General features: G+C 45.9%; 1 protein-coding gene across 1 annotated transcript in view; it reads left to right on the top strand.

Annotated features, from left to right (window-relative positions):
• Positions 1–24,982, top strand: part of haus1 (HAUS augmin like complex subunit 1) — a 42,209-nt gene extending 17,227 nt beyond the window's left edge. Inside the window, exons 4-9 of the mRNA XM_033034335.1 lie at positions 6,205–6,333; positions 12,615–12,738; positions 20,606–20,671; positions 21,306–21,377; positions 21,531–21,578; positions 23,934–24,982. Coding sequence (XP_032890226.1) covers positions 6,205–6,333; positions 12,615–12,738; positions 20,606–20,671; positions 21,306–21,377; positions 21,531–21,578; positions 23,934–24,011 — 517 coding nt within the window. The 3' untranslated portion in view covers positions 24,012–24,982. The remainder of the gene's footprint in view (positions 1–6,204; positions 6,334–12,614; positions 12,739–20,605; positions 20,672–21,305; positions 21,378–21,530; positions 21,579–23,933) is intronic.

The raw sequence follows: 24,982 nt of genomic DNA, 5'->3' as shown, positions 1-24,982 counted from the left end.
ACACATAGGGGCAGTCCCGGAGAGCCGATGGCACGTGCGGGCGGAATGTCCCATGGCGGGACGTCAGCACGGGCTGTTTGCCTGCGGGTGATAGGCCGTGGTGTGGTGCAGCCGCACACCCAACAAGTGAGCCATGGCCGATCACAGCTCAGAGGTGAACTGTGACCCCCGGTCCTAGGAGATGTCCACCGGCACCCCAAAGCGAGCAATCCAGTGCGCGGACAACGCACGAGCGCACGTAGCCGTTGAAGTATCGGCCAGCGGTATGGTCTCCGGCCACCGCGTGAAGTGGTCCACCATCGTGAGAAGGTGGGTGATGCCCCACAATGTCCACGTGGAGATGGTCAAAACACCGGTGTGGTAGACCGAACTCCTGGAGGGGCACCCGGACATGGCGCTGGATTTTCGCGGTCTAGCACGGAATGCAGGTGCGGGCCCAGTGGCCAACATGCTTGCGCAGACCATGCCACATGAACCGAGCGGCCACTAGTGCCGTCGTCGCACGGATGGATGGGCGAGCCGGCCCATGGATCACATCCAAAACCCTCCGGCGCCAGGCGGCAGGGACGATGGGGCGCGGCTGACCGGACGACACATCGCACAGTATTGTTGCTCCTCCAGGGCTGAGAGGGACATCCTCGAGGCGAAGGCCGGAGATGCCAGGGCAGAATAGTCAATTCCGGGCGCCACCTCGAACACGGCGTCGACGGTGGGGCAGGACAATGCGTCGGCCACCCGGTTCTCTTTCCCCTCGATGTAGCGGATGGAGGTGGTGTACGGCAACTGCCGCTGCTGTCGTGCGGACCAGGGTTCGGAAACCTTTGTCAGAGCGAATGTGAGTGGCTTGTGATCTGTGTAGGCGGTGAACGGGCGGCCCTCCAGGAAATAACGGGCGTGGTGCACCGCCAGGTACAGAGCCAGGAGCTCGCTGTTATTCGTCTGGGCGTGGTTGAGGTGCCGGCTGAAGAAGACCAGCGGCCGCCAACCCCCGTCCGTCAGTTGTTCCAGCACGGCACCAACCGCCGACTCCGAGGTGTCCACTGTAAGGGCAGTCGGGGAATCTACCTGCGGGTGTACCAGCAGTGCAGCCCGAGCAAGGGCCTCCTTCTCGCCATCAAATGCCGCCACCGCCTCATGATGTGGGCCGCGGATGGCACAAAATGGTGATAAAAAGCCACCATCCCGACAAACTCCTGCAGGCCGCGCACAGTGTATGGACAGGGAAACCGGCGGATTGCTCGACCCTGTCCGGCAGGGGAACCACACCTTACGAAGTCACGCGGTGGCTGAGGAAGTCGATGGTGATCACCCCAAAACGGCACTTGGCGAGGTTGACAGCCAAACCATGCTCACTGAGCCGCTGACAGAGCTGCCGGAGGTGGGCACAATGCTCCTGCCGCGAGCGGCTGGCCACCAGGATGTCGTCGAGGTGGACAAAGCAAACTCGAGGCCGCGACACACCCCGTCCATTAACCGTTGGAATGCCTGCGCGCCGTTCTTAAGGCCGAACGGCATCCGCATGAACTCGTACAGCCCAAACGGCATAATGATTGCCGTCTTGGGCACATCCTCCGGGTGGACCGGGATCTGGTTATAACCCCGTACCAAATCCACTTTGGAGAAAATAGTAGCCCTGGCCAAATGGGCGTTGAAGTCCTGGATGTGGGGTATGGGGTATCGATCTGCGGTGGTGGCGGCATTCAGCTGCCGATAACCCTCACAAGGTCGCCAGCCCCCGCTTGCCTAAGGGCCATGTGGAGTGGGGATGCCCATGGGCTGTTTGAAGGGCGGATGATCCCCAAGGACTCCATCATGCGGAACTCCTGCCGTGCCAGACGTAGCTTATCCGGCGGCAGTCGGCGTGCTCGTGCGTGGAGAGGTGGTCCCGTAGTCTGTATGAAATGAACCACCCCGTGCCTGGGGGTCGACGACCGGAACCGTGGTGTCAGGATATCCGGGAACACGGCCAAGACCCGAGCAAAGCAGGAATCCACGGACGACAGGGGGCGTCCAACCGGCTCATCCAAACGCAGCGTAATCGGCTCCATCGTGGCAGCCTGACGTCCACCAGGAGGGAGTGAGCCCGGAGGAAGTCGGCGCCGAGCAATGGCTGCGAGACATCAGCGATGGTAAACCTCCACGAGAAATGACAGGAGCCGAACACGATCGGTACCGTGCAAACCCCATACGTACGGATGGGGCTGCCATTAGCCGCAGTGAGCTTACCGGAATTAATGTCTGCCGGCAAAGGGGGCAGGACGCTCAGCTCTGCCCCGGTATCCACAAGGAAACGGCTCCCGGAACGCCGATCCCAGGCGAAGAAGCGGTGAATCTGGCCGGCCGCCACGGAGACTATTGGCAGACGGCCCTGGCATTTCCCGGGAACGTGCATGGCTGACGGCATTGCCATGCTGGTAGCGCTTGGAGCCTGCTAGTGCTGGCCTGCAGGTGCAGTACCCGCCACGGCCGCAGGGGGCGATCGCACAGGCCTCCGGGATGCAGCTGTCACTCCTTCCACAGCTCCCCCGCCCAACCGGAGGAAATCGGGCGCTGCCAGAGTGACGGGCAGCGCGCTGACGTCATCCGGGCACACCGTCCACAGCACGTCGGCATGCCTGCCGAGGGCCCTGATATCTGCGTAGAGGCATTGGTAACTTGCAGGCGGATGTAGGCCGGCAGCAGATGCAGGTAGGTGTATTCGAACATTACGCACGGCGTGTGCCCATCCAGGAGCGCGACCATCTCATTGAGGAGGCTTGATGGCCGCCAGTCGCCTAGGCCCTCCATATGAAGGAGCCTGGCAGCACACTCCATCCTGCTGAGCCCATAAACCTGGAGCAGGAGCTCCTTAAGGCCGAGGTATTTCTCGGTGGCTGGGGGGTCTGCGAGGAACTGTTTGACCTCTCCGGCCGTGTCCTGGTCGAGGGCCCCCACCCGATAGTAGTAGCGTGCATCATCCGCTGTAATGCCCCGCAGCTGAAATTGGGCCACCACCTGCTGAAACCAGATGTGCGGCCGGGCGGTCCAGAAGGTTGGCAATTTCACGGAGACCGCGTCGAGAGACAGGGCCCGGTCGGCCTGTGAGGTGGACGGACGGGCGGCTCTGTCTTCTGCCTCCATCATGACAACAGTGGAGCGTCAGGGTCACCAATGTAGCGCGACGATAATCCCAAAATGAAGGCGAGGAGCCAGGTGTTTCGGGAGGTATTTTAATCTTTGTCCTTCTCCTGACCAAACGAGTCTGCAAGAGGAAGAATGCACCTAAACCCCTGCCCTTTATCCCTTTAGCTAAGGGCCGCCTCCGGACTCATCCATTCCCGTGCCGAGGGGTTCGATAGTGGAAATGGCCTGACCCTTGGGAGCCGCCACAATACGTTTAAAACACTTTGCTGAGAAAACCAGCCTACTAAATCTCTTCAATTTTCCAACATCTGCAGTTCCTTCTTAAACAGCCTACTAAATCTCTTCTTGTATGACAGGCACTTTCCTGTTAACAGTTGGCCCTGCTAGTGAAGGCCAGATTCTGGAAATTAATAAATATAAACAATCTCAAAATCAGTTGGATCAATCTTTTCTGCACTCCTTCCAATGGCAAGTACATTTTCCTTTAGACAAGTAGAACAAAATTGTACACATTATTCCCGGTCACACTAAGGCCCTGCTTAGCAAATTGTCTTCCACAAATTCAGTAAGGATTAATAAATAATTTTCTTTTTTTAATTGTCTGCTGCATGTACAAGTTAACTTTCACTGGCTTGTGTACAGGGACAACAGGTCCTACCGAAAATCGATATTTCCCAATCTTTCAGTATTGCAACAGAAATATCGAAGTGGTTAATTTCTACATCTGTTTTGCTTTCCTGTCCTTGCCTCTGTCCTTGAATGTCGTCTTAATGTTCAAACCTGACTGTGCACAGTATTTGAAGGCCTTTGGTATGGAGAATTACAAATATTTATATATGAATGAAGTAATTTATCCTTATTTCAACTGTAAATGGCCAAGAACTATGCTGCCATGTTGTTGTCTACTCACTGAGCTTGCCCATAACTTCTCAAAGACAATTTGCTTTCTCATCTCTACCAACATTGCCCATTATTTTCACATTCCCAATCGGACTTTCGTATAGTGGAGGAACTAACTGCAGATGCTGGTTTTCATATTAATGTTTAATTTGAAATATTGGCATGTTTAATTTCACTTATCCATTTCAATCCTATTCTTTGAATGACAGAAAAGGTCAGGAGACTTTATATAACAGTAGCAGTGGTAGGACAAATTGTTCTTTAAGGCTGCTCTGTCATTCAATAAGTCCATAGCTGATTCTTTTTATTAACACTATAGTCCTGCTTGATCTCTTTAGTATATAAAAGTATATCGATCTACACTTTGAATATAATATACGTTGCAACCCCTCAGTATTTAGAAACATAGAAAATAGGTGCAGGAGTAGGCCATTCGGCCCTTCGAGCTTGCACCGCCATTCAATATGATCATGGCTGATCATCCAACTCGGTATCCTGTACCTGCCTTCTCTCCATACCCCCTGATCCCTTTAGCCACAAGGGCCACATCTAACCCCCTCTTAAATATAGCCAATGAACTGGCCTCAACTACTTTCTGTGGCAGAGAATTCCACAGATTCCACACTCTCTGAGTGAAAAATGTTTTTCTCATCTCGGTCCCAAAAGACTTCCCCCTTATCTTTAAACTGTGTGGCCCCTTGTTCTGGACTTCCCCAACATCGGGAATAATCTTCCTGCATCTAGCCTGTCCAACCTCTTAAGAGTTTTGTAAGTTTCTATAAGATCCCCCCTCAATCTTCTAAATTCTAGCGAGTACAAGCCGAGTCTATCCAGTCTTTCTTCATATGAAAGTCCTGCCATCCCAGGAATCAGTCTGGTGAACCTTCTCTGTACTCCCTCTATGGCAAGAATGTCTTTCCTCAGATTAGGAGACCAAAACTGTACGCAATATTCCAGGTGTGGTCTCACCAAGACCCTGTACAACTGCAGTAGAACCTCGCTGCTCCTATACTCAAATCCTTTTGCTATGAATGCTAACATACCATTCGCTTTCTTCACTGCCTGCTGCACCTGCATGCCTACTTTCAATGACTGGTGTACCATGACACCCAGGTCTCGTTGCATCTCCCCTTTTCCTAATCAGCCGCAATTCAGATAATAGTCTACTTTCCTGTTCTTGCCACCAAAGTGGATAACCTCACATTTATCCACATTATACTGCATCTGCCATGCATTTGCCCACTCACCCAACCTATCCAAGTCACCTTGCAGCCTCCTAGCATCCTCCTCACAGCTAACACTGCCCCCCAGTTTCGTGTCATCCGCAAACTTGGAGATGTTGCATTCAATTCCCTCATCCAGATCATTAATATATATTGTAAATAGCTGGGGTCCCAGCACTGAGCCTTGCGGTACCCCACTAGTCACTGCCTGCCATTCTGAAAAGGACCCGTTTACTCCTACTCTTTGCTTCCTGTCTGCCAGCCAGTTCTCTATCCACATCAATACTGATCCCCAATACCGTGTGCTTTAAGTTTGCATACTAATCTCTTATGTGGGACCTTGTCGAAAGCCTTCTGAAAGTCTAGTTCATTATATAGTTCATTATATAGTGATTTGCAACAGGAAATTAACCCAAATCTGTGACTGACAAAGTGCATGAACAACTTAGTGACCAAGGGTATTTACACCGACTGCAGTGTACATTAAAATTTAACTGTGCAATAGATTTTAAATCCAAGTTCTTCAAAGATTTTTAGATGAATGTAGGGCAGGATAAGATGTCTATCTTAATGCTATTAAGTTTAGTTTATTATTGTGCGAACCAAAGTGTGCTATTTTTTCCCTGATTTTTCAATTTAAAATACAGACTGTTGGAGAGAAATGGTTCTGTCAGTATTTCAGTTTTGTACAAATTAGAATAGGAGCATCATACAGCACAGAGAAAGGCCATTCAGCCCCCTCGTATATGTGTTGACTGTTTGAAAAAACTATCCAGTTAATGGTGAGTGCTGAGGAGCTGGTTTGTTGTTGGGTATAATAGAGCAATCCAATCTATTCTCTGATTTTTTTGCTATGCACGTACATATTTCCAGCAGGATAGATTTGACTAGCATTGGTCTGAATCAGAGACTGCCTTGCATTATTTAGCTGTTTTATAACATTTTTTTTTTTTTTAAGCTTTATGCTTGCAATAGACGACTTGACATCTGACCGTTTAACATCAGAAAACAGAAGTCAAAGAGAAATTCTTAGTGAACTGTCAAAGAAACTGACTGAAAGCATCATGCTGGAAAAGTCTCTGCAGGCGTGAGTATCAAGGAGCTGATGTTTGTTTATTTCCATTGCCCTTCCCACACCCTCACTGGCCCTATGTATCACCTTCATGACAAGTGACGTTTGGCATGACACATCAATTAAAACCATGCTTCTGCAGTATAAATCATTAGCAAACCCACTGGCTTACGTTTTTTCTGATTGAAGAATGGATTGAATTGTAAAAAATGTTGCACGAATCTCACATCGTGAATAGATTTGATTTAATTGATCACTGTAAATTTGCAAAAGTGATGCTCAAAAGTAGATGTTTCCAAATATACTTTAAAAAACATTGAATATGACTTCAGTCACTATAACCTTATTTGCTGATCAACTAGTTCATTATATAGTGATTTGCAACAGTAATTTAGGAGTATATAAGAGTACACTTATTTTATATTTGCACTGTCAGGCTGTTCCAAAGCACTTCACTCAAATAATACAGTTGAAGACAGAAACGGTTGATGTCTTAGACTGATGACTTCATCAGTGAAAGGCTTCCTCTGTGGCAGACAAATCATATCATGTTGGAATTTTGTATTCAGTCTGAGTGTGACGTGGTTAAGTCTAAAACTGGGATCTCAAATTTAAACAAATTAAATTATGGCGGTGTGAAAAAGTAATCGATGGAAGTAGTTTAAAAAGATTTTCTGGACAAAAATCTGGGTAGGCTTTCATAGTTGGATCCTGAGGGACGGTGGAAGAGCAGAGGGTAAATGTTTGATTGTTTGGGATTGAGATTGTATTATTGCAATGAAAATATCTCTCCACTAGAAGTAGTGGCACCTCTTACCCCGGAACTAAGTCTCTTGCATCAATCAGACCACAGCCATTTGCAGAGCTACTGTATTCATAACACAATTGAAAGTGCCTCATCATGACCAATTAGTGTGAAGATGTTCTATTTCCCAATTATTTTATTATGTGAGTGTCTCTTGGGGATGTAGACTAAAATGCTGGAGAAACTCAGCGGGTGAGGCAGCATCTATGGAGCGAAGGAAATAGGCGACGTTTCGGGTCGAGACCCTTCTTCAGACCCTTGGGGATAGTGTTCAGTGATAGCTTAATGACAATGTTGAAATTGTCATCCTAAGCGCTTCATAGGCTTCATTTCAAATTAAAGAAAATTTAACATCGTGCTACAAATAAATATATTAAACATGACTTGGAAAAGTAGGGAAGATTTAAAGAAAAACTGATTAAAGCGAAAGTGGAGATATTTAAGTTGGACTTTGTTCACATGTCCAATCTGGGTTCCACAGAATAAAGGTCAGTGATGTTAAAGATTGTAGAACTGATGGAGGTTATAGGATGAATGAAATTGAGCCCAATGCACTAATTAAAAAAGATGAGAATTTGAAAACTGAATCAATCTACATATTACTAAAACTCTCATCTTGTCTCTGTGTGTGTGTGCGCGTGCGCGTCTCTACGATTCATGCCCTGAATTACGGAAAAACGGTGTTGTATCAAAGTTACGTTCAGATTTATGGTATGTTTTACAAGTTATTCACATTTAAAACTTTAAAATTTTAACTTTTCACTTAACTTCTCACTACAAAAAATCCAAATCCAATTGCCGCCCTACATGCTACAGTGTTGCAAATCACAGGACAATGAGTCCTGGCAACAAGCGTAATTGGATTTTTTTTCCTGGCAGCAAGTGCGATTGGATTTTCTTTTAAGTTTAAAAAGAGGGAGGGTGAATAAGGGGAAATGAGCAGTTGGGGGCTATGTTTAAGAAGGAACTGCAGATGCTGGAAAATTGAATGTAGACAAAAATGCTGGTGAAACTCAGCGGGTGAGGCAGCATCTATGGAGAGAAGGAAATAGGCAACGTTTCAGGTCGAGACCCTTTTTCAGACTGATGTGAGGGTGGGGGGGGGGGGGGGCGGGAAGAAGAAAGGAAGAGGTGGAGACAGTGGGCTGAGGGAGAGCTGAGAAGGGGAGGAGAAAGCAGGGACTACCTAAAATTAGAGAGGTCAATGTTCATACCGCTGGGGTGCAAACTGCCCAAGTGAAATATGAGGTGCTGCTCCTCCAATTTATGGTGGTCCTCACTCTGGCCATGGAGGAGGCCCAGGACAGAAAGGTCGGATTCGGAATGGGAGTGGGAGTTGAAGTGCTGAGCCACCGGGAGATCAGGTAGGTTAATGCGAACCGATCGCCAAATCTACGCTTGGTCTCACCGATGTAGAGCAGCTGACATCTAGAGCAGTGGGGGGGGGGGGGGGGGCTTTTATATATTTGAATATATATATGTAGTTGGGGGCTATGGGTGAGTGGTGGAATATTGCATTGGGGAATGGGTTCCATTGGGGGACCAGGCCTCCTGTGTGACAGGGACCCAACGGGTCCCACTTGGTCTAGTGTTTTACTAAAGCCAGTGCAGTTCAGTGAATGCAGATTACAAATGAATGGAAATGACGTGTGTTACAGTTCAGAAGGCAGTTTGCTTTCAAGATAGTATAAAGTTGGATCTATTGGAGCTTTTATATATTTGAATGTGGAGATTATAAATGTGAATGTGGATTTTAGGGGGAAGGCGACTTGAGTGGAGTTGGATGGTACTGAGGTAGATAAGAGGGAGCTGCAATTGGAGACATTCGCGACAATTAGGTTCACTCCACCAGGGGCGCCGGGGTGATGGCTGCCCTGCCGGCAGTCTGTTTGTTTTTTCATTCCTTTTGTTATTTTTTAGTGTGTTAAAAGTTTGTTTTAATGTTCTTTCCGTTTGTTTTATGTCGGGGAGGGGGGAGGGGATCGAGGGAAACTTTTTTTCAAGTTCTTACCTTGCCGGAAATGTGATTAATTTTCGGATCACATTCTCCGGGCGCTCTGCGGCCTTCCATCGATGGAGCTGGAAGTCTCCTCGGACTGACTTTGAGCCCTATCGCAGGGTGCAGACTTAACATCGGAGCTGATCCCTTGCCTGGGATCGCTCCCACCGCAGCCACCGCAGACTTTACCATCAAGCTCGCAGTCGGGAGAGGCTAGTCGGGAAGCTCCAACGTCGCAGAAGGTTCGACCAGCCCCGACGTGAGGTTCGATCGCCCGCCGCGGGGGGAGCTGACACCCCCCGATGCAGGAGCTGATCGCCTCAACGCGGAGGGCCCGGGAGTCAAGATCCTCCCGACAATGGGGGCTTGAGGCCCATGACCTAGGAAGAACTAAGGGAAGGACTTGAACTTTATTTCGCCTTCCATCACAGTGAGGAATGTGTAGGAGTCACTGTGGTGGATGTTCATGTTAAAATGTGTTTTTGAGTAATCTGTTGCTTTTAATTGTATGACTGTAAATTGTATTGTATTGTTGTATGACTGACCTGGCCAATTACATTTCTCGTATGTTGCAAAATATCTGGCGAATAAAGTGTGATTCTGATTCTGATTCTCTTTGATTGGCAAAGGAAAGTAATAAGGTTATTGATAGCACTTTCTCCAGAATTTAACTGGAGGAAATCCCTGTCCATTCAGTACTGGATCTTGGACTAGTAGCGAAACAGATCAGAAGCAGCAGGTTAAGGAGAGAGTGATGGATGTTATGTTTCAGATGTACTTGAAGGAGAGCCTGTTAATTAAAATAGTAATTAATGAGATCACTGGTGGTAAGGGAGTGGGAGGAGGAGTAATTAGAGCTACGGCTCTTGTGCTAATTGCCTAGTGAGGAATGGAATTAGGTGAATGGCAGTGCAAGAGAGACTCTGTCTCAGTCCCACACGCAAGAAGTAGTTCGGCCTCCGCCCCAAAACCAAAAGGAAGAGTGCAGTATATACCCAAGCAACCAGACCACTGTTTACTGAACCACTGGCCTGTTGTAAATTAGTCTAAAACTGTAAAATAACATGTTTTTAAGCATAAAAATCTTGTGACAATAGGCTTTGTAATTAAGTTAAAGATGTACCACTATACAGGTGCACAACCTTTTATCCGAAAGCCTTGGGACCAGACACTTTTCGTAATTCAGAATTTGTCGGTCTTCGGAATGGAAATTTTTTAGCGTAGATTTTAATGGCTGGCTCAGTGGTAGAGTGCTCGGCTCATATCCGCAAGGTCGCGAGTTTGCGCCTTGATCGCGGCAGTAAACTCGGTCGCGAGTTTGAGTCTTCAATGTAGTTTTTTCTTGCAGAATAAATGTTTGTATGAAATGCAGTGTAGGAGAGGTGTACTGACTGTGTGGGCAGAACTTTGGAAGTGATTGCCCACCAGTCTAAAAAGCCGCTGTGTCTCCCTGTCCCTGGGATAGCAGGGGGCGATCAAACAGCACAATAACCCCCCCCCCCCCCCCCCTCCAACTCCAGAGGAATCCGCTCCCCAATGGGCCGCTACGGCGACAAGTGGCAGTTTGCCCACAGCCCGAGCTGCGCCCCCTCATCCGCCACCCCAAGAACAAGACGTACCTTGCACACCATCAGCTTCTGCCCCTACGTGTTCCTCTGGAGTTGGAGCGGGGCTGGGCTGGAGTTGCTGCTGGCTGTGGGTCTCTGGGATCTCCGTGCTCGCAGTGGGCCTGGGGGTCGGTGTCCCGTTGGTCCTGACGTCTCCGGCCACCCCCCTGGACTGGAGCTGAGACTGGGAACTGTACCGCCCTTGCCCCCTCCCTCTGCAACTGCAAACAACCCCACTCTCCTGCAAGGGCGGTACAGCTCCCGGAGGATGGCAGGTGGCCGGAGACGTCAGGACCAACAGGAACCCGCTCCCCGATGGGCCCCTACGACGCCCCGAGCTGCGCCCCGTCATCCGCAACCCAGGTCCCTCTGTAGTTGGAGCGGGGCTGGGCTGGGCTGCTGTTGGCTGTGGGTCTCTGGGATCTCCGTGCTTGCAGTGGGCCTGGGGGTCGGTGTCCCGTTGGTCCTGACGTCTCCGGTGACTGGCACTGTCCTGCTGGCATCACCGACGTGAAGACAGTGCAAAGCCCCCGCGCCGGTGCAATGGGCGGGGAGCTGGAGAGGGGAGGGAAGGGGTCACACACATGGCCGGGAAGCAGATGGGTGTAGGTGGGGTGAAACTGAAGCGAGCGACAATCTGCTGCTGCCTGCCCGCTGAGTTAAAAAGTTCCCACGCAAGACTCACGAAACACTGTGTTTCGTGAGTCTACCGTGGGAACTTTTTAACTCAGCGGGCAGGCAGCAGCATATTGTCAATTATTAACCCTCCCGCACAATATACCCTCACCTTCTCTTTTATGAATGGGGATTTAGTTCCCCTTTCTTCGAGGACCGACCGGAGGTTCCGCTGTCACCTCTGCGGGCCGCCCTCGGTGAACGTTTTCAAGGACCTTTCTTCAAGGACCGAAAAAATGGCCGCTATTCGGAGGTTTTCGTTATTTGGATCTTCGGATAAAAGGTTGTGCACCTGTACTAATTTAGCATGTAGTCATAGAATTGTACAGCACAGAAACAGGCTTTTTACCCTTCTACACTGATCTAATTTGCCTACACTAGGTCTGCATCCTTTTATACGTTGTATACTCAATTGCTTGTGTAAATACTTTTTAAACGTAACAATTATATCTTGGTGCACCTCCTCCTCAGGCCAGAAAACAATGACACACTGATATTTTTCCCACAAAAAAGTTATTTTAAAGTCCCTTTAAAACTTCCTTTCACTTAAACCTATGGCCGCTTGTTTTTGATACCAAATGATGGCAAAAAGATTCTATTTATGCCTCTTAGATACACATACGATTCACCCCCTCAGCCTCCCTTTACTCCAGGGAAAATGAGCTCCACCTATCTAACCCAATGTCGGCCACATCTCAGTGAAAATCTCCTGAAATCTCTCCAGTGTAACCAAATCCTTCCTATGATGTGGCAACCAGAACGGCACAGAATACGGCATGTACGGTCTAACCAGTGTTGTGATGTTGCCACACAATGACCAACTTGTGTATCTTATGACCTGACCTTTGGAAGGCAAGCATGATATATGCCACCTTCACCTACCTACCTGCTCATGCTGCCATTTTCATGGAACTATGGACTTGGTCCCCAAAGTCCCTCTTCATCAACCTTCCTTCATGTCCTACCAAATGTATCCTCTCCCTGTTTGACAACACAAGATGCATAATTTTGCACTTGTCAGAATTAAATTAATTGCCAATGTTTTGCTCAAATTTCTATCTGATCTATATCCTGCTGTAGATTTGGAAAAGTTTCCTCGCTAACCACAACACCAATGGTCACCCTAAAGCGAACATGTGAAAAGTGTTCCTTTCATTAGAGCTGATGGGGGTGAAAGATGTAGAATTACAATCATCTTTCTTGTTTTAAGGGATTTACAGAAGATAGATCATGATGTCATGGAACAGAACACAAAGGCAGAGAATAAAAAACAGAATATGGATTTCTTTGTAAAAAAGATGAAAGAATGGAGCCAATTGAGCAAAAATTTAGAGGTTGGTGCCATAGTTTTAAGAGTGACTAGACCAAGGGGGACTTGGTCTAGTCAGTTGGACGTTGGTCTCCTCAACGTGGAGGGGGGGGGGGTGGGAGGCGGCCTTCGGTGTCACACACACACTAACCACCCCCTACACACACTAACCCCACCTTGATATTCAATTAATACTATTCATTTGCTCCTACCCCATCCCCCGCCCTATCCACTCACGCATAACCCCCAACTGCGCAGGCATGGCTAGAGAGTGGGGGGATAGAGATTGAGGGGTGGGGGGGCACGATATCACAGGTGAGGGCTGGTTCCCGAACGCAATACTCCACCACTCACCCACAGGTCCCAATATTCACCACTCCCTAGAGGGGGGGGGGTGGGGGTGGCAGGGAGGGAGGGGGGACAGAGAGGGAGGGGGGCAGAGAGGGAGGGACCCATCCGCCCTCTCCCCCCCTCTCCATCCCAACCACCCTCCACCCCCCCCCCCCCTCACTAGGGAGTGGTGAATATTGGGACCTATGGGTGAGTGGTGGAGTATTGCGTTCGGGAACCAGCCCTCACCTGTGATATCGTGCCCCCCCACCCCTCAATCTCTAATCGCCCCCACACACACACTAACTACCCCCCTTGATATTATATTAATATTATTAATTTGCTCCTTTCACCCCATAACCGCCCAATCCACTGACGCATAGCCCCCAACAAGCAGGCGCGTCTAGAGAGGGGGGGTTGGGGGGTGGAGAATGAGGGCAGAGAGAGAATGGGGAGAGAGAGAGAGGCAGAGACAGAAGGGCAAGAGACAGGAGGAGAGGAGGAGGGGATAGAGAGATGGGAGTAGAGAGAGGAGGAGAGAGAGGGGGACTGAGGGAAGGGAAGGGTGGGGGTGGGGTGGTAGGGGAGGGGGTGGAGGGAAGGGTGGAGGGGAGGGGGAAGGGGGTTTAGGGGAGGGAGGGTGGGGGAGGGCAGGGGGGTGGGTGAGAGGAAGGGGAGAGAGAGAGAAGGAGGAGGGAGTGAGGGAGGGGAGATAGAGGGAATAGAGAGAGGGAGAGGGAGAGAGGAGAAGGGGGAAAGAGAGAGGGGGGGAGAGAGAGAGAGGAGAGGGGCGGGACGGGACGGCAGCTCGGTGGAAGGACGGTGAAAAGCAGCGGGGGGACCAGCCGATCGTTGCTTCCGCTAAGGGAAGCGCACCCACCAGCGTGACAGAGCCGGGCCGGGGGGGACAGACGATCGGGCCTCCACAGAGAGAAGGTCGTCCCCTGTGACGGGTAGGGAGGAGAGGGGGGGAGGAGGTGAGAAGGTGAGGGGGGGGGGGGGGGGGGAGGGGGGCCGGGCACGGGAGTGCGCTGCGAAATGCGGAGAGACAGAAGCGGCCTCTGACTGTAAACCCACAGCTGCAATGGGGGCAGGCGTGGGAAGGGCGGGGCTTCAAGAGCTGCACAGGCAGCGTGGAGAAGTTTCAGCGCGTGAGGTGACCCTGAGATCAAAGCTCCTATAGCGGAGCTGAGCAGTAGAATCTTTGTTCTGCAGAACTTTCTTGATCTTTCTGCGCTTTTTGAAGAATGGGGGGGTGGGGGTGGGCGAACGTACCTCGTGTAAAACTGCGCATGTGCGTTGACAGCAGCTGCATTAATCCACAGCGGCGGGGCCAGGAGGCAGGTGGGCCTCGATTGGTGGGCATTGTGACGTCAGCAGCTGGCAAGCGCCGATAATTTTTTTTAAATTGAGTTTCGTGAACAACTTTATTCAAAATCTGGGGAAATAATTGAGCAAATTTAGAGAGGAGTGGATTTCTGAAATCATAAGTTAAATGCCTACAGAAAGATGAAAAAATCGCCGCGTTTTTGGGTCTGGTTTTCGAGGAGATATGTTTCACAGGCAAAATGACACACACACACTTTTTTTCAAGTGAGAAAGGGTTAATGAATCTGGGAATTTTTGCGACTCAAGAGGCCCAGAATTTTACTTCACATTAGACTGCCAATCATGCTCCAGATCCCTGCTGAAATACTCTGTTTAGAATCGGTGTAGTTTGAGTTTTATTTTCACTTCAAGAGGAAATACAAAACTTGTTTGTGTTGCATTTAAAGTGCTAAAATCAGGGAGGACAAATGTTATCAATACATTTGCTACAATGCTTTTATTCCTGAGTTTTAAAATGGAGCCTTCCCGTTGATGTATTATAGTGATGTTGGGCTGGGCCAAGGTTCTGTTGTCTTCTCCGAGTAGATATCACTATCACTATTCTGGAATAAAAAAATAACCTGGGACCTCACCAAACACATTATCAATTTTTGGATGTTTGCAGATGGTCGTCAAAAGCCACCAGGCTACGAGGGAGAGCATTAATGTCGTCCCCCACCTCTCCCTTCACGGTATATCTTTGTTGTTTCTTATGCATTAAATGGCTGAGGTTAGGATTGCAAGCAAGTAAAAAATGCTTACAGGATCCTGCGTTTCATACACAGCATAAAAGCAAAAAGGTCATGTCGATTGTTTATAAAACACTGGCTGAGCCAATTCTGCTCACTGCAGCTTTGAGACATTGTGAAAGTATACAAAAAGTGTAGCAGAATGGTCCTGGCCATGAGAGGTGTTTTTTTTCCCCCACATGTGTATCGGAATAAAGATGTCCCATCCATAAAAACCAGAACAAGTTGAACCAAGCCATTTAAAACCCATGATCTTGCTGTCAACTATGTCCATTGTGTGTTTTGTTGCTTTTTTTCAGTCATGACTGCATGGCACGAAATCTTGTTCAAACTTGTTTTGAATGATAATAAAGGAAATTCAAATTCAATTTAATTAGGATAGGTTGTCAACAATGTGACTAAGTTGTGCTAACCCATGCACAGTTCCACGACAGCCAAGAGCATTTATGAAATTGAAAATTAAATAAAATTGAGGACAATGGAACAAAGACAGAATGCAGCACTCAGCAGCTTACACAGCTTGTGTTGAAATAGAAGCAGAATTAATGTTTAAGGCCAAAGATCCTTTATTAGAGGACAGTGTAAATGGACAAAACTCTTAATGATGGAAAGTGTCTAACTATTGTCCTTAGCTACCTCATACATGTTTATTTTCCAAATTCTGTTCCACCAACACCCCTCTGAACCTTCTCATGAGATCATGATTTTTGATTATTTCATTTTTATTGGATCCAGTCTAATGAAGCAGCCCATTGCCAGCTTCAATCAAAACGTGGTCAACATTCAGGCTTGTGGTGATAAATGGCAAGCCATATTATGTCACGCAAGTGCCAGACAATGATTATCTTCAACAAGAGCGAATCAAACACAGCCTTTCAGCCGTACTGCCACGATTAATATCTTGGGAGGTCACCAGAAACAACTAAATATATTAGCTATTTGAATATAGTGACTGCTGGAGGAGGTCAGAGGCTGGCTATTCTGTGACAAGTAACTTGTGTCCTGACTTCTTAAAGTTTTACGACTACTTGCACAGCATTAGTCAGGAAAGTGATGGAATGCTGTCAATTCTTTCCAGTCAAAGCAACCTGTTTTATTGCAATACAATCATGTCATTTTAAGCATTTATCAGACAATAGACAATAGGAGTAGGAGTCGGCCATTTGCCCTCGAGCCAGCACCGCCATTCACTGTGATCATGGCTGATCATCCACAATCAGTACCCTGTTCATGCCTTCTCCTCATATACTTTGACTCCACTATCTTTAAGAACTCTATCTAACTCTCAAAGGTCAAAGGCTGATTTATTGTCACATACCCTAGATGTAGTGAAATTCCTTTTGCCAATGCAGCACATAAAAAAGAATACGAACATAACAATAATAAATAGCTTTAACATAAAAACATCCCCCCACAATGGTTCCCATTATGGGGGAAGGCACAAAGTCCAGTCCCATCCCCAATGTCCACCCATAGTCGGGCCTATTGAGGCCTCCACAGTTGCCTCTACGGAGGCCCGATGTTCCAGGCCGTCCTCGCCGGGTGATGATGTTCCGGCGTCGGGAGAGTCCTCTCAGCGGCATGGGAACCCTGGAACGGCCGCCTCCCTACTCGAGACCGTGGCTTCCGGAGCCGACAAGGCCGCGCCGAATGGAGCTCAACTGGCGATCTCGTCGCGAGATCCCAGGCTCCCGATGTAAAGTTCAGCGCCGCCGCCCGCACTCCGCAATGTTTTTAACGCTGGTCCCAGCTCACCGGAGTTCCAGCGCAGCGACCCAGGCAAGGCACCGCCCGCCCCGCAATGGCGCTCCAGCGCTGCACCGCCGTCCTCACACCCGCAGCTCCGCCGCCGATGCCGATGCCGAGGCTCCGGGCGGTCCCCTCGCTCCTCGGACCCGCAGCCGCCGCCGCCGCCGATGCTCCGGGCGGTCCCCTCAGGAAATACCGCTCCAGGCTCTTGAAAGCATCCAGAGAATTGTGTTGAAACTGTTGTATTTATTCATTGTTCCATTGTCGGTACATATGACAATTAAACACTCTTGACTCCCACTTGACTCAACAAAATGCATTGCATTTCTTCAACAGTACATCTTAAATTCAGATAAACATGACCAAGGATCTAAAAAACCTAAAAAAACTAATACGGTGCAAACAAAATCCAAAACAAAGCCTGAAGTCCTAGTACAATCAAGACAGTTCATAGTTGAGAGTTTAGTTGTAGTTTGTAGTGGTGGTTGGGAAGAAGCTGTTCCTTAACGTGGACGTTATAGGTTTCAGTCTCCTATACCTTCTTCCTGACGGCTGGAGTGAAATAAGAGCATGGCCAAGATGGTGTGGGTCCTTGATGATGCTGGCTGCCTTTCTGAGACAGCGCCTTTTATAGATCCCTTCAGTCGTGGGATGATCAGTACCCTTGATGGACCAGGCAGTGTTAATCACTTTTGGTAATTGTTACTGAGCATTTTGATTTGCTGAATCAACCAGTCACTATGCTGTACACATGGAGAAATTCAAGAAAGAAGATACAGGGTCACACCATCGTGCAATTGGGAGTAGACATTACATTTACAACCTTGATTGTGATGTCCACACCCTGTGAATAAAGTAAGAGGAAAACATCCATCAAAGCTCATCTGTTCCAAAGAAAGTAATCTCAGCTTCTCCAGTCTATCCATGTAAAAGTTATTCATCATCCTTGGAACCATTTTACCAAATCTTTGCCATTTTTCTCTCTCAATTGCAGCGGTTTTGGCAAGTAAGGTAAAAGTAAATCCGAAGGGTTTCTACCGCTATATTAATAGCAAAAAGATAACGAGGGATAAAATTGGTCCATTAGAGAGTCAGAGTGGCCAACTATCTGCAGAGCCAAAAGAGATGGGGGAGATATTGAACAGTTTCTTTTCTTCGGTATTCACCAAGGAGAAGGATATTGAATTATGTGAGGTAAGGGAAACAAGTAGAGTAGCTATGGAAACTATGAGGATCAAAGAAGAGGAAGTACTGACACTTTTGAGAAATATAAAAGTGGATAAGTCTCCAGGTCCGGACAGGATATTCCCTAGGACATTGAGGGAAGTTAGTGTAGAAATAGCAGGGGCTATGGCAGAAACATTTCAAATGTCATTAGAAACGGGAATAGGGCCGGCGGATTGGCGTACTGCGCATGTTGTTCCATTGTTTAAAAAGGGGTCTAAGAGTAAACCTAGCAATTATAGACCTGTTAGTTTGACGTCAGATTAACAGGTGGGCAAATTAATGGAAAGAATACTTAGATATAATATATATAAGCATCTGGATAAACGGTCTGATTAGGAACAGTCAACATGGATTTGTGCCTGGAAGGTCATGTTTAACTAATCTTCTTGAATTTTTTGAAGATGTTACTCGGGAAATTGATGAGGGTAAAGCAGTGGATGTTGTGTATATGGACTTCAGTAAGGCCTTTGACAAGGTTCCTCATGGAAGGTTGGTTAAGAAGGTTCAATGGTTGGGTATTAATGGTGGAATAGCAAGATGGATTCAACAGTGGCTGAATGGGAGATGCCAGAGAGTAATGGTGGATGGTTGTTTGTCAGGTTGGAGGCCAGTGACGAGTGGGGTGCCACAGGGATCTGTGTTGGGTCCACTGTTGTTTGTCATGTACATCAATGATCTGGACGATGGTGTGGTAAATTGGATTAGTAAGTATGCAGATGATACTAAGATAGGTGGGGTTGCGGGTAATGAAGTAGAGTTTCAAAGTCTACAGAGAGATTTATGCCAGTTGGAAGAGTGGGCTGAAAGATGGCAGATGGAGTTTAATGCTGATAAGTGTGAGGTGCTACATCTTGGCAGGACAAATCAAAATAGGACGTACATGGTAAATGGTAGGGAATTGAAGAATGTAGGTGAACAGAGGGATCTGGGAATAACTGTGCACAGTTCCCTGAAAGTGGAATCTCATGTAGATAGGGTGGTAAAGAAAGCTTTTGGTGTTCTGGCCTTTATAAATCAGAGCATTGAGTATAGAAGTTGGGATGTAATGTTAAAATTGTACAAGGCATTGGTGAGGCCAATTCTGGAGTATGGTGTACAATTTTGGTCGCCTAATTATAGGAAGGATGTCAACAAAATAGAGAGAGTACAGAGGAGATTTACTAGAATGTTGCCTGGGTTTCAGCAACTAAGTTACAGAGAAAGGTTGAACAAGTTAGGGCTTTATTCTTTGGAGCGCAGAAGGTTAAGGGGGGACTTGATAGAGGTTTTTAAAATGATGAGAGGGATAGACAGAGTTGACGTGGAGAAGCTTTTCCCACTGAGAGTAGGGAAGATTCAAACAAGGGGACATGACTTGAGAATTAAGGGACTGAAGTTTAGGGGTAACATGAGGGCGAACTTCTTTACTCAGAGAGTGGTAGCTGTGTGGAATGAGCTTCCAGTGAAGGTGGTGGAGGCAGGTTCGTTTTTATCATTTAAAAATAAATTGGATAGTTATATGGATGAGAAAGGAATGGAGGGTTATGGTCTGAGCGCAGGTATATGGGACTAGGGGAGATTATGTGTTCGGCACGGACTAGAAGGGTCGAGATGGCCTGTTTCCGTGTTGTAATTGTTATATGGTTATATGGTATGACAATGGCATGTATTATAACTGCTCTGGCTGATTTACATTTACTTAAGGTCAGTGTAACCTGTTGACTTCTCAACTCCAAATTAGAGCCCATGGTCCTGTAAGTTTTTTGAGCAGTTGATTAATACGTTGTATTATCATCAAAGATTTATGCACAAATACCTCCATATTTTTCTCTTCTTGCTTTCCTCTAACATTGTAATAACCCTGGAACCATTTTTTGCAATTGTTTCTGGAGGCTGCAGAAAGTGGTGACGTTGCCTGGACCATTACGGTATTGACCTCACCGTCGAAGGGATCTACAGGAGGAGCTGCCTCAAAATGGTGGCTAATATCATCAAATACCCACATCACCAGGCGTTGCTCTTATCTCTCTGCCATTATCAGGAAGAAAGTAGAGGAACCTGACAACTGGCCTCCAGATTCAAGAAGAGCTTTTTGACCCCGCCCGTGCCACAGACCATTCCTTGTGGCTATCAAACTGTACAACTCCTCCCCCTTCTGTCATGGGGTAGACTAAAACAGACTCCCCTCCCCAATCTTTGCACATCCCCAATCCTTTCCACTCGTCACTTTAATTTCATGTATTTTGTGTTTTAGGGCTGTTGGTAGATCAATTTCCCTCCTGGGATAAATAAAGTTCTATCGTATCGTATATTTATTCCATTTGGATAAGTATATGGTACTTTCAACTCTGCAGTCCTGAATTTTCACGTTATTTATTGTTTCCCCCCACTACCCATGCAGTTTTTTTGTTTTTATTGCCAGTGATTCCTGGAACTTATTTTGAATTATTACTTCTCTTCAGTTTTGAATTCTTCATTTTCTTTTAACAGAATGAGCTGAAGAAGGTTGGGTTTGACCCAAGTTTGAATCATCGATCATTGGTGGAACTCTCTGAGGTAGGTATAAGAATGTACATAATTTGAAATAATTAAATGTGACCTGTGTAGGTTTTATAGTTATGGTGTAATTCAGCAAGGAAGCAGGCTCACTATGTCAGCTATCAAGAACCTACCTATTTTAATTCCATTTCCCAGCAATTGACTTCTATTGCTTGCAATAGGATTAAAATAGACAGATGAAGTAATTTTACCATGGTATTGTGGCCCGTGAGGAATCATTTGTTTTCTGTGTATTGAACTTAGGGACCAGGAGCTGTATTTCAGCTAAATGATTTTATGATAAAGAATTAAGAATTCAACCAGTTGTTTGTCCATCTTTTTCTTGGACCTTTAGTGTGTTGGCTGGCAGTAAGATGGTTGAAACCTAAAAGGACACAAAGTGCTGGAGTAACTCAGCTGGTCAGGATGCATCTCTGGAGAACATGGACAGCTGATGTTTCTAGTTGAAACCTATTTGGAACTAAATTTGCTGGATGTCCATGGTGCATGATAAGTCAGTGCTGAGGAAACTTCAGATTGGTTTCTGTCCCAAACATTGATAGGAAATGGGTTTCTAATGTAAAAGAAGCTTAGATCGAACTGTTAGCGAGTGAAAGCCTTTGAAACTGATTGTTCAGTGTTTTCTTTATAGAAACTGGAAAATGTAAAGAAGGAAGTGGCATCTTTAAATGCAAAACTGAAATCCTACCTTGATCTGACACCTGTAAGTGCCTTGGATTGTACCTGTATTTGTTTCTGCCTGCAAGATAAGGAATGCAGTTGACATTTTTTCATCAATACATCTCTTGATCTGCTTTTGTACTCTTTGATGAAATCTCAGTTCTAACGGGGGTTTGTGTAATTTGTTATTTTGCAGAATCTTTATGCTGCCAAAGTGAAAGTTGAAGAAACAAAATTGGAGCTGGTGAGTGGTTATCTTATCTAAAACTTAAATTAGAAATCAATCTGAAAAATGTTCTTCAGGTCAGGCAGCATCTGTGGAGAGGGAAACAATGTTGCAGGGCAGAATACTTTCATTAGAACCAAAAGCTATGAAAGTAATTTATTTTATGACACGAAAGAAAGAGAAAGAATAAAGCACATGTTTCTTTTAATCGAATAACGGGTAAATGCTAAAAGATATGGCACTTGGCAAGATAAAGCCATATTGCAACAAATAAATAAATGTGATAAGTATAGAGAGAACTATTAAAACCAATGTACTAGGTTTAATGAAGCTAGCAGCCAAGATAGTTTAACCAAACATGGAATAGATAGGGTAAATGTTCGAAGAGTCTTTTACCCAGACAGGGAGATTCAAGAATCAGAGGAAATAGGTTTGTGAGTGGGAAAAGATGTAATAGGAACCTGAGGAGAAACTTTTTCCACACAAAGGGTGGTGGTATATGTAACGAGCAGCCAGAGGAGGTAGTTGAGGCAGGTACTATAACAACATTTAAAATACATTTGGAGAGGTACATGGATAGGAAAGGTTTAGAGGGATATGGGGCAAATGTGAGCAGTTGGACCCAACGTAGATGGGTAATTTTGGTCATTGTGTGCTTGTTGAGCCAAAAAGCCTGTTTTCATGCTGAATGACTGAGAACGCATGCCTCGAGTGAAAGGGAAGGAAAAGCAGATAAGTAAGTGTAAGGTAATTAATAGAGAATCAGGAATTATATTCATGCCCATTTGAAAGTTACCCAGTTGGTTCTGTTTCATTGCTCTTCACGCAGATATAGGTTTTTTTGCCCCCTATCTAAATACTTAATCAGATTTCTCCTCTCAATTGTTATTGAATTCCACCACCCTTCATTAGCGAACCCAAGGTACTCTTGTTGTGAAGCAATGGCATTAACCCCAGCAAATCGTACAATATTTATCCATCCAACCTAAATCAGTGTAACAGATTATCAGAACATTTTAGCTTGATATTTGTGGGAGCGTAGTGTCTGTAAATTTGCTATCATTTGTCCAATGTTGCACTACACTTCAAAAGTATTTCAATGGCCATAAAGTGATTTGAGATATCCTGAAGTTCTGAAAGGCATTTAATATATATGAAAGTTTGGATTTCACCTTTCAGTGCATTCTAAACCTCAACAACTTGCATGTAACTTTTTTGTTCTTCCACCTAGTGCCTCTGGTCCTTTTGACCAATCATACATTCTGGTTGTCAACCCTTCTGCCACTAGAAACACTTTCTCCTTATAAATTATGGCAAATCCCACTTGGCTTCAAACATCTCTATGATATATCCCCAAACTTTTGTTTTGATCTATACCAAACAATTTCAACCTCGCAAGGACCATGTCCAAATTTACTTACAATTGCCTCTTTGCTGCTCAATACCAATAAATACTTTGCACTGGTTTGAAAACAGTCCATTCTGACTTGTGAATGGTCATTCATTGTTCCTGGGTTTAAATCCTGGAACTCTTTACCCAGGACTACTGTCAGAGAACCTTCAGAATCAGAATTGTTTATTTTCATTTGAACATTTAATTTCAAACGAAATTGCGTTCCTGCAGTCATCATCAAACAAAAAAAACAAAACACACAATTAACACGATTCCACACAAAACATCCATCACAGTGAATCCCGAGCTCCGAAGTCGGGTTGCAGCCGCGCGCCACCTCAGCGCTCCGCACTCCGAAGTCGGCCAGCTCCACGATGGTGAGTCTGCAGGCTCCGCGACTGGAGCCCCAGGTCGATTCCGGTTGGAGGCCGCCGGCTCCACGATGTTAGGCCCACAATGTTAGGCTCACCTCCAGTTTAAATTCCATTTGGAATATTTTGGAGGACCAAGAAACCAATAAACTAAGACAATGGCAACGGAGACTCAACAAGGAAAAAGTCGGGTCCCTGTACAGGGAGGAGATTAAAAAGTTTCCCCCCCCTCCCTCACTCCCGCCCCCCACATATACTTAGCTACAAATAATATAAAAACTAAAACCAAAACATCCACTTAACAGGACAAAAAGAAAAAAAAGACAGACAGACTGCAGAGGCCGCTGCCGACAGGCACCGCCATCCTTCTTCACTTGAAGGATTGCAACAGTTTAAGAAAGTAACTCTCTATCACCTCGAAAACAATTGGAAATGCACAATAATTGTTTGCTAGCAATGCCTGCATCCTGAAAATTACATAAAAAACAAAATAAATTGCACCATTGGAAACCAGAGGTTAAACTGTTTGATTACTGACTTGACTGACAAAATACTTGATTACTGACAAAATAACATTGAATAATTTTATAATGTTGAATTATTTTTTAGAAAAAAATTGATCTTCTTCTTGCTGAGAAGATGGAGAATCTGGAAAGTTTGATGTCCGAAGGGAATTTATTCAAATGAAGTGTTAACTGGCAACGTAACAAGAGGCATCTCTGACTTCACACTATAAGCCTATAACTTTGCTGAGAAGACTAAAACAGTGGAGTTTATCTATTTTTTTAATGCAATGTTGATTTGTCTCATTGGGTTGATTAGGTTTATATCAAGGTTAACAAGAATTGTCTATTTGTAAGTGGACATTGTGGATGACATTTAAGTGTGCCATAGCTTCTTAAATAGCTCATCAACTGCTGACTCTTGTGAAAATGTCATTGTTATACCAGCCAACAATGAACCCTCGGTCGTGTCATGAGGTTTGTGCAATTAGTTAATTCCTTGTTTGATCCATAGTACTGCATGTGAGTTACAATGACTGTTGATGCCAATAACATTTCAGAAATTTAACTTTTTTGTAGAGTTATTGTTTTGCATTATTGACTCTAAATAAAGTATATTTTTTCTTACCCATATCCCCACGTCATTTATCTGTTGGATTTTTTTCCCTTGCGTTGGGTATCGTCCCTATGTATCATTTATGAATTTATACTGTGTGTTTTCTTCAAAAGGGAGAAAGGATGTCAACCAAGTTATGTTATGATTTCATACATATTTCTCCCAGCAGCAATTACTATCTAAAATGTGGGGAAATCATTTTTATATCTCCAGAGAGTATTATCATTAACCTTGGCTTAGGTCAGCTGACTTGGCATGTTAACTGAATTTGGCACCTTCCTGCTGCATTGTGCTGCTACCGGTAGGGCTATTGGACAAATGTGTCTTAATGTCATGTCTATATTACATTATTTTTTCTCTTCTGAACATTGGTATGAATGATTCCTTGTTTTCTAACATGCTAATGGAATGGTGTCTACTGCATTGTCCAAAAGCAAATAATATTACTCCACGTGTAAATGCATAATAACAGAGTTTGAATAAATATTTTGTATATTTTGGAGCCGTGTCTTCATTAAAGCATGTGAATGGGAAAATAT

Source organism: Amblyraja radiata, chromosome 1 (assembly GCF_010909765.2).
Source record: "Amblyraja radiata isolate CabotCenter1 chromosome 1, sAmbRad1.1.pri, whole genome shotgun sequence".
Taxonomy (NCBI): Eukaryota; Metazoa; Chordata; class Chondrichthyes; order Rajiformes; family Rajidae; genus Amblyraja; species Amblyraja radiata.
Note: the sequence above shows the minus strand (reverse complement) of the source record. Positions and strands in the feature narration are given on the sequence as shown.